Source organism: Biomphalaria glabrata, chromosome 11 (genome assembly GCF_947242115.1).
Source record: "Biomphalaria glabrata chromosome 11, xgBioGlab47.1, whole genome shotgun sequence".
Lineage (NCBI taxonomy): Eukaryota > Metazoa > Mollusca > Gastropoda > Planorbidae > Biomphalaria > Biomphalaria glabrata.
Genome location: NC_074721.1, coordinates 5537528 through 5548279, shown reverse-complemented (window position 1 = coordinate 5548279; position 10752 = coordinate 5537528). Strand labels below are relative to the sequence as shown.

Below are 10752 nucleotides of genomic sequence, written 5' to 3'. Positions count from 1 at the left end.
CTGCCTTTTCATTTCCCATGATGCCAATGTGTCCAGGGATCGTTGTAAAGTGATGTTGATATTTAATTTAAGAGGAGTGGCTTAACCAATGGGCATCATGTAACACAGGCAGAGCCATGTACAAAGAAATGACTACGCCTAACAAACTGGACAGTATTAACGTCCTCCCCCGCAAAGAACAATCTACAATTTTCCAACTAAGAACTGGACACACACCACTATCAAATTACCATCTGAACAAAATAAACTCCACACAACTCCCCCTTTGCAGATTTATACGCCGACCCCTTTGAAACCGTAAACTATATCCTCTTTGAATGCCCCTCCCTAATCCACCTTAGGCAGACACCACTTCCACCACAGCCCAACATAACCAACACCCCGTACGGCAGTGCTGAACAACTGAAGAGAACAGCACACTTTTTTTCCTTGGCACAGTCTGCAAAAGAGCTCACAGCTCAGCAGCAATAAAGCTGGCTAGAAGAAGAAGAAGAAGAAGACCTGTTTATAGAATGTGCGTGTGCGTATGTGTGCTCATATGGTAACGGTGGAAAGAGGATAGCGATTTGCTGTGAATGATGCAATATAGGTGGCATTGTCGTCACTTGATCATAGTTAGGGGGGGGACGACTCCAGAACGAAAGACTGAAAGGTTGGGTCAATGTAGTGAGTTAGATTTTGTTAAAGATATTCTTACTTAAGTCTACTATATTTAGTTTACCTTATTTCAGCTTGATCTTCTTTATAGTCTAAATAAAGTGTTATTTAGTCTGTTCACAAAAGGAAGTTATTCAAGTTATTTGAAGTTTTATTAGTATTAGTTAATATACATTACGCCTTATCTTATAAAATACAGACGATACTCCAACAGAGAAAATAGATGCATCCTACGCGTCATGCATTTAGTCATGCATATTAACCAATGACCTAATTTCTGCCAAGTCACTGGTTTTTCCTGGCTAGCTCAGGCAACCCATTCCATGCTCTAATAGCGCTAGGGAAGAAAGAGCATTTGTTCAAATTTGTCGTAGCGTATGGGACGAGCAATGTGCCTTTATCTTTGTGTCTTTCTGAGTATTTTATTAAATTTTGCTTTTGTATTTGAAGATTATGGTTCAGTGTTTTATGTATAATTGCTACTTTACTTTTTAAGTCTTCTATCCTGAAGACTTTCTAAATTTAGTGATTCTACTAAAGGTGTTACTCTAGTCAAGTGTAAATATTCGTTTGTTATCACTGCTCTATTTTGTGTCTGTTCTAGTTTCTTAATGTTTTCTTGAGGTGAGGGGTACAACGGTTTTTTAGGACCTTTGTTTCTTCGTGTTGGTGAAATGTCGAAAAGTTGTTTCTAGTCTGGTGATAATGAATCATCCATGAACTGCGTTCGTTTTATCGGAGCTAGTAATGAACTGAAAAATCGTTTTATGACATCTGTGTAGAAATGAGAAATCGAACCCAACCTTTAAAGTTCGGGTTCAGTTAGATTTGGTGACGAGTATAGTTCGGGTTCGGTTAGGTTCGACCAGGTCTAAAGTTCAGGTTCGGGCTCGATTCGATGTTATGAAATAAGGTAATAGCTAAATTATGTACATGTAATAATGTTTAATTCTAATATTAATTAGATAAGACAGCGATGTGAAACCTCATTTGGCCGGTGGGCCATTTTAATTTCCAACACTCGTGTTGCGGGCCACATAACAGAAAAGATACAAAAAAAACATTAAATACAAAATGCACTTTTATTAGAAATCCGAGGATATAATAAATAAAAAAAAGTTTCCTTATTACAACTTTCTATCGGTAGGGCAGTTGATGTAAATGTCATCTATTTCTGTAGTCCACGGTTAACGGGGATAGGACTACAACATCGAACAACCGCCTTTACTTTTCCCGAACTAACGTCAGTTACCCATTAGAGCTTTGTGGACTTAAAGGCGGCCCGAAATTAAAAAATCTCAGTCTCCACCAAAATTCAAACCTGGGACCCCTCGGACCGCAAGCCAAGCGCTTTATCACTCAGACACCACCGCCTCCCACGTGACTATAATATATACACTAACTTATGGGATACATATATTAAACATAAATGAATAACAGCACCAGGGACCAAGTTTTTAAGAGAGAAAGTAGTGAATTAAAATGCTACGAAAATAAGGGCATGCGCCGACCGAGGCTCGAATCTGTGACTCCGGATTCGACACCACCGCCTAGCGATAACGCACCAAACGAAACTAGCCTCTAGACCATCAGAATGTCCAAAAAAACTTTCTTCTGATCCAGAGTCATTTCGCCCGTATGCAAATTACCAATTCACTACTTTCTCTCTTAAAAACTTGGTCACTGGTGCTGTTATTCATTTATGTTTAATATATGTATGTATCATTTGTTTCAGCACCTAGCTTCAACTCTTTATGTTAACTCATGGGATGTAGGAAGTTTATCCAAAACCAGCTTCTGAAGATCCCACTGCATGAGACAATAAGATGAAGAAGTGAATCTAGATGCTCGTCTGTGAAGCGAATATGCCAAATTGGTTTTGCCCCTTTCCGCCAGTTAAACGAAGAGTTGCAATTCGCGTGTGTCAGTCTGATTCAACTTCTTGCAACAGAGGTTCCGGTTCACGTGACAATTTTCTAAGTCTTGCTCTCAGTTCGCTACAACCATACTCCTGGCGGTATCAATAGTCACTTATTATTAATTTCTCCCTAAGGAAAGAAGCCTTCTCCTCTATGATGTATAAAACTTCTTTGAAAAAGTCTTTGCCAGTGTTGGTACAAATGCATTTTTCTGTGATTTAAAAATTGCTTTTCGTACTGCGAACAAGTAGCAAGAGTTGAACACTATCAGATATCGCTGACTGTTTAATGGTAAACATTTCCAGCTCTTCTGCTCTCTTAGTTTTTAATGGAGATTTCTAATTGTCATGCAAGAAAGAGTGCCTTCTTATTTTCATGACACATTTCTTCCATCACCTGATAGTAACCTTCTCTTACGTCGAAAAACAGACTTTAATTCACGACTTAAAATGTGAGCAACTCTCTGCCATGCCCTTACCGCCGACTCATTGTCTTGTTTCTTCTTGATAAATCTTCACGACAATCCTCAAATCTCTAGGCGCTTCTTAGCAATCTTTTCTTGGTGGCTCAAACTAAGAATGCCGTAATATTTATTTCTGTTTTTGGTTTCATAATGCTGTTTAAAGTTACGTTCTTTAATAGCAGCTACTAACATCTCTATACCAATAAAAAATATTGGCTTATTTTTGTACTCCATAAAAAGGCAAAGATCTGCCCAACTTTTCTTGGTAGTTTCTACATTCAGAGTCTACTTTCCGTTTCTTCACCCATTTCATTCACTCTCAAATATTAAATGTTACGGTACCTTTTGCAATGAATCAAAAGAAGACGACCCAAAATGATTCAGCTGAGATTTTTAAAGTTATAAATAACTGTCAAATTATTTAAGTATTGCTAAGTCGCAACTATATATATATTTGCAAAACTGCAAAACTAAAAAAAAAACTTTTTTTTTTCTAAATCATTTTTCCACAAGCTATTTTTCAATGGATATAAATGGACAAAATCGCTAAAGAATTAAATCGTAAGTTTGGCATCTTAGATCTAAAAAAAAAAATGCTTGATCAACTTTAGTTTGGCGAAAAACTTCCCTTACATGTAGCCACCCTTTCCGCAACTATCCAAAGAATGCAAATGACAATATCATCTAGCATAGCTGATACATTTTTTTAAAAGCTTAAGATCTCAGCAGGTCATTTTGGGACTTCTGAATAAATTGCGCCAAACAGTTCAAGCCTCTTTCGACTCCAAGAAACTCGTCATCGTCTGTGTCGCTAGGAGCACTATTAACATTGATTAGAATTTGATGATTTACAAGTTCAGAAAAGGGAAAAAAAATGTATCTGCCTCATCCTGAAGTTGCTTAAATCAGGCGATTATTTCTTGAACAATCCGGCCAAATAAATAATACATTTCCCTCGTAACTCTTTCTTGCGTGTTAATACAGAATCCTCATCTTTTTGTTGTTAAAATTTTAAATGCAGTAGTCTGTATTTATTCATGTATGTAAAATTTGTTCTATTTTTTTTTTCTTTACTGTGACAACATACTGTGAAAGTTTGATGCCCCTCAACACTTGTTGCGGCACGCTACGCCTCTGACTTAAAGTATATATAAATATCAATGCTTCTTTACCAAGGGTATGAGAAAAACAAAATAGTAGCGAGTTTTTCTAGGTATTTATAGTTTTTCAAGAAAATGCCAGTAATGCGTACTATGTGATGATACTACCCCAGTCACCCTAGTCATCTTTGTTGAGCACTTAAGCCAGTAATATTTTTTTTTTTAAGTTGGCAAACATTCTATCACGTGACAAAGTGAATCACAATGTCATCAGCAGACGTCGGTCTGAGGTCAAGTTTGAGGTCAAGTGGACGGATTGTAGCATTGTGTCTGGACTCTGTCCTTTTGTTATTGGACATCAGCTTACATCAGTCGTTCGCTAACAGAGTCGTTTATATTCTTAGAATAGATTTTAGAAACAAAGACATAACAGAGTTGTAATCGCTTATGTTAAGTGCAAACTTCTTTACTCTACCTTTTTTTTTTTAAATCACTAGAGACAGAACCTGAACTGGTAATATTACTGGGGGGGGGGTCTTTAAAAAGACCAGGGCCTTGGCGCTTCAAAATTTGACCGTTTGAGCTGTATCTTACACCAAAGAAGGGCAATTTATAAATAAATAACGGTCGATGTTCGAATTACATAACATTGAAGTTGGGACATATGGATTACTTAGAATACAACACTAAGTGGCTGCATCTTCTTGTGATATGCGCTCAGGACTGTGCTCTCTGTTGTCCCGGGATCGAACCTTGCCCGTTGACATTCCCTGTCCTGTGGAAGGTTTGGAATCGGATGTAATAAGTTTCAATTCTGAAAGGAAATCCAAAAACACGGAGAAAAAAAAGATCGACTAAACGAAACCAAAGCATCCAGCTAGGACCGGACTGCTAGGACCGGACTGCTAGGACCGGACTGCTAGGACCTAACTGACTTCCAAAAATCAATCAAAATACATTTTTAGTTTGGTCATATAAAGTCAGCTTAATTACATTTTGCTGATTAACCTTCAAACACATACACACTGCTGGCACACAGATTGCTAAAATTAAACAAAATGAAAATGATAAACACCATTAGTTTGAGTTAGCAATTTTTGACTGCTATAATATAAAAGTTCCCATTCCGACCATATGTTGTTGTTTTTTTTTAAATAAAACACTACAAGAAGACATGTCTTGATCCTAGGTTTTATTGAACAAGAGTAACAAAACAGTTCACGATAACACAGTACACACACACACAAGCTGACCTGGACACCAACACATTTTGACACACAAGAACAGATCAGTTCACAACACACAAGAAATATAAATACACAACAGGGGATGATGAGGCTCTTATCTCAAATTTCACAAAAATGAAATGTTAAAAATAATTATAAATATATACGGAAAATAATAAAATCACGTTTAAGCCTTTACACGCATGCAATAAATACATATTTGTAAACAATAAATACCCTTTTTTTAAATTTATTTTTATTCTTTTGTTTTTCATGAGAACAGCTTTGAATGATTTCCAGTACTCACTAAACGTAGGAAAGGTAACTGGGTTACAGAAACCGTGACCATCGTTATAGAAGGCCTGCAACGTTAAGTCTGTGGGCAGTTTAGACCAATAGCTCGTTGCCATGTCACCTGTCTACAGTTACGACCTGTGATGTGGGAACGAGCTATAGTTCAAATAAAAACTGCCCACAGGCCAGTCATGCACATGTGAATAAGCTTGCGTGTTTTTAGTGTAAATTTTTGGAATATAAATAAATATGATATTTACAATACAATTTACACCAAGACAATGTAATGTCATGTATTTATTCTTTACGATAGTTTCTCGAGTGTAATTAAACTAATTTATTATTTGGCGTATTGCGAAGTTTGTCTTCATCATCAGTTTTCATATTAAAAACTTAGAAATTAATGGTTTAAAAAAAAAACATTGGCAGCTGGGCATTCATTCTCTGTACATATTCACTCAATCATTTCACTTATATTCTATTTGGAGATTTTTATCACGAAAAACAAGAAAGCTTTTTGGTGTTTCCGGCGTACGACATACAGAAAGTGTTGATAGGTTAGGGTGTTGTTTTTTTTAAGTCTATGATATTTATTTGCCCTGTTTAGGACTGCAGAACCAAGTTTTAGCCAATTTCAATATTAGACTGTTACTCAATGAATTAAAATTTAATTAAAATGACGTGTTCAACTAGAGGTAATCAAAGACGGGGGGGGGGGGGGGAATGAAAAATTAACTACATCGCCTAGTGATGAAAGTAAAGTTCCCCTTTCAGACCTTTGGATCTATAGGGCAGATGATGTAAAAGTCATCTGATTAGCCATTAGTTGACGAGTAGAGTGTCATGTGGCCAGCACAACGTCCAACCGTCTTTACTTTCCCCAACGTAAGTCAGGTACTCATTAGAGTCGGGTGGACTCATGGGCACCATAAAAATCCCGAAATTCAAATTCTCATTCTACACCAAAATTCGGACTCCAGGTTAGGAAGCCAACCGCTTAACAATTAGCCACCGCGCCCCCACCTAGTGATTGGCTCTTATTAAAATTATAGCTCGCTTGTTCTTCATTTAGTTAGGCAACAGTTCAATTTAGTGTGCTGCAAATGGTTTAGTTTATCGTGACAATCTACAATAGACAAGTCACTTAACTTCTATTTTTCTTCATTTTTCTTCAGGGCTTTTTTAAAAACAATGACGTGTCAACTGTGGCGTCCCATTGTGACTTTCCAATTAAAAGTTTAGCCGAAGGGGAAAAAAATCAGCTATTAGAGAGGGTGGCTCTTCATCGACTCTCAACCCTAAGTTCTCCTATCAACAACTGTGGGCATCGACTCTCAGCCCTAAGTTCTCCTATCAACAACTGTGGGCATCGACTCTCAGCCCTAAGTTCTCCTATCAACAACTGTGGGCATCGACTCTCAGCCCTAAGTTCTCCTATCAACAACTGTGGGCATCGACTCTCAGCCCTAAGTTCTCCTATCAACAACTGTGGGCATCGACTCTCAGCCCTAACTTCTCCTATCAACAACTGTGGAGTCATGACCACTTGAGCTAAGTCCGGTTCCTCCAACACTGTGAGAACTGGGGCTTAGCTTCATGAGGGTTACTCTGTACTGCAACATGACCGTGGAGAGGGCCTTGAGGAACGGCATATTGGAAGGGACAATGAAAGATGCTTTTTTTTTCTTCCTGACCACGTGAAACATACTTAATTCATTTTGTAATGCAGTAATTTTCAAGTTCGCCCAACCATCTCTTATAAATATAGTCTCACAGACCCAACATCCATTGCTGCTTTCCAAATCTTCTACACAACAGCTTATCAAGGAAAAACACAATTAGCATAGCTCATTCGCTTTACGATTATACAATGGTACATTTTCTCAATAAACCAAACATTTTCTTTTGTAATAATGAGTTATATAAATTATTCCCAGTACTTAATAGTAAAGAAATAAACATATATCTGAAACTTAGATTTTTATTTTATAATAAATAATAATGTCTAGTTTTTTGAATCTATAGATGAAGGAAGAATGCAGTATTTCACGTGGCTAGGCAAACCCTAGTTTGCAGCTTCCAGCGTTGACTTGACCGTGTTAACCACTGGTTATCGGTTTTTCTCTTCTCGCCGTTAACGTCTGTCCTAGGCAGTAGATTTCCTTTTTGTCTCAAATATTCCTTATCTGTGATAAAATAATCCATATAAAGCAGAGTTAGTCTCGTGGTTGGGGCTCTGTAGTCACACCAGACAATAAAGAATCATAATAGAAAGTCATGTTAAAATTATGATTTCATTAAACTATCATATATTTTGAAAATTGTTAGAGTTATGTACTAGGGTTAGCATCCTGGAGACAACTCGCCATAAATATTTCCATCACAGACCTTGTTATGTTCTCCTAGCTTGGCGTACTGACTCGGTGCCGCGTTCTTAGTTAATGACAACGCAGGCTTCGAATCAGAATCAATGGTCACGGTCTCGTATTGCTGCTCTGGCTCAAGCTCAAAATACGGGTTCGATTCTCTGTGGACCTCAACGACATTCTCCGGACTGCACTGGTCAGGGAAGGCGAGGACAGGGTCCATGTACACGGGGTCAGCGTTACTTGATGTCATGGACACGCTGTCTGACTCCTCTATGGGGCGGGCCATTTCGTAATTACTTCTGGTAACTCTCGGCCTTTTAGAGGCATGACGCCGAAGTTTCAACACTTTCGACGCTATCCAGCGAACTATATGAAATCGGCCAGCGAGTGTGTGCTGACGGGTGGTCTTTTTGTTGACATTGTCAGCGCTTTGAGACTTCTCTTTACAAAGAGTGTTTGAATATTCATTCACGCCACTCTCAGACTTGTGTATACCCTGACAGTCTTTTGGAGTATCATAACAATCGGCGTTGTCATCACACTCTTTGTACTCGAAATCTTTCTCTATAAATCGGTCATTATTCCGCTTCTTTAGCGAATCACGAAAAAGTGAGAATTTCCATCTCGCCCAATCAAGTGCGGAAAGCCTTGTGGGGATGTGACTTTCCGGGGGCAAAGTTTGACAACTGGAATTGCCGTAAACTTCCGATATGACATTCCGGCCGGAATCGTCGGCGATGATGTTTGTGTACGTTTCTGTGGGTGGTTTTCTAAAACTCCTGCATGAATGAGACTTTACAATCTTATTATTTCCCTTGTGTCGAAAAGACAACGATTTAAATCCCCTGAAGCTCTCTTTGCTCCTGCTAGAAGAGTTCATCTTTTTTTGTTATTGATCCAACAGAGATGAACAGAGATGAACAGTTGAACAGTTTGTTTTATTGTTGTTTAGCACACTCAATGAACTTGTAATGAAAGTGAATATTGTTTGTACAGAACTTATTCATACTGCCTGCCGATATGTCTTTTATTTTCTGCAGATTTTCAAGTAGGCATTAAAATAAACAATATGCACTACAGGCATCGTGCGAAGGGTCCTATAATTGTAAACATATCCAGCTATGTCACTGGCAAGTGAACATTGCAAAGCTTGAGCGTCCTGAAATATAGTTAAACATATTTATTTGTACGCTTTAAAAAGATCTTTTTTTTAAATGCAACAAGAAACTTATATTATTTTAACAAAACTTAACAATGCAAATATAAATTTAAACAATTTAACGAAATTTCGTAAATAGGACCTTTCGCACGGTGCCTGTAGTGTATATAGTTTATTTTAATGCCTAAGGCGCCCTAAGGCATCTGTAGAAAATATCTTCATGTACAAACGTATATATGGAGCGCGGTGGCTGAGGCACTAAGCTTCCAAACCTAGGGTTGTGTTCGAATCTCGGTGAAGACTGCGCTTTTGAATTTCGAGCTTTTTAGAGCGCCCCTGAATCCACTCAACTCTAATAGGTACTTGGATTTAGATGGAGAAAGTAAAGGAGGTTGTCGTTGTGCTGACCACATAACACCCTGCTTTTTACCCGTTGGTCAAAGAAGCAGATGATCTTAGCATCATCTACCCTGTTTACCTCATCCGCGTCTAACAGAAAACTTTACTTTTTTACTTACAAACATACATAATCTGAACTTAAAGCAAGTTTTATACTTTTTGAATAAAAGGAAAGCGTATTTAAAACCTCGATACATATAGTAAACTTAAATCGCTTGAAGGAGGTTAAGCACCTGAATTCCGAACCGATAAGTCAAGAGCTCAAATCTCAAGAAAAAGTCTTGGACTATTAATTTTAGTATTTGGAGCATTTGTGAATCTACCCAACAGTAGTATGTAGTCGACATTTATTCGGAACAGAAAAAGAAAGGCTTAGTCGCTGTGCCAACTTCATTCAAGACCTCTCGTTATAGAAGGCCTTTACACTGAACTGTGACGTCGGGATCTGTGGGCAGACCAATAATCGTTGCCACGCCTCACAGACCTATCCACAATGCACATAGGTTACGACGTGGCATTATAGTGTTCAACCCTTCTATGACGATTGGTATCTACTCATCACACCCTCCTTATCAGAGAAGGTTTGAATTGTCTTCCCCTGGTTCTTCTAAATCGGAAGGAGAAAGTACTTAAATAGTTTTTTGTTTAAAAAGTGGATTATAAAGATAACTTACTTTTTCTTCAATGTGTACTCAATTGTGTACACTATATTCCAACTGAATAGTCTTCTCCTGTCTCCATGTCTCGATAAAAACCGAAACAAATCAGGAAATTTAAAATCAACGACATGTTTTCAAGTTGAGCTGAACATACTGTTAACGAAACAAACTTTTCTGACTCAAAAGTCTCAATGATTCAAATAAGTTCTTTCGTTCATACTTCTAAAGTATTCATTTCCTCGTCATTACAAGTCTAGTCTTGTCTGATGAGGACCTCCGAGTTTATCCAACAAGGAAACTATTTCGAATGTCAATTCAGTGATTCCAAAACGTGCAGGGCCATTTACAGCATCGTGTGGTTAATATGAGTTTGAACAATATATATATATATATATATATATATATATATATATAAAATATATATATATATATATATATATATATATATATATATATATATATATATATATATATATATATATTATAAAGTAGAATGTGTGGCGTATG

General features: G+C 37.5%; 1 protein-coding gene across 1 annotated transcript; it reads right to left on the bottom strand.

The window, feature by feature from the left end:
* Nucleotides 1–5314: 5314 nt before the first annotated feature.
* Nucleotides 5315–10519, bottom strand: LOC106058497 (uncharacterized). The gene is made up of 2 exons (XM_013215939.2): nt 10261–10519; nt 5315–9187 (listed from the first exon to the last, which is right to left on the bottom strand). Exon 2 carries the CDS (start codon nt 8906–8908, stop codon nt 8003–8005), a length of 906 nt encoding a protein of 301 aa, XP_013071393.2. The 5' UTR covers nt 8909–9187; nt 10261–10519; the 3' UTR covers nt 5315–8002.
* Nucleotides 10520–10752: the final 233 nt, after the last annotated feature.

Bases quoted from the DNA above. Each gene is read 5' to 3' on its own strand.
- LOC106058497 (XM_013215939.2), bottom strand. From the start codon at position 8,908: ATGAACTCTTCTAGCAGGAGCAAAGAGAGCTTCAGGGGATTTAAATCG.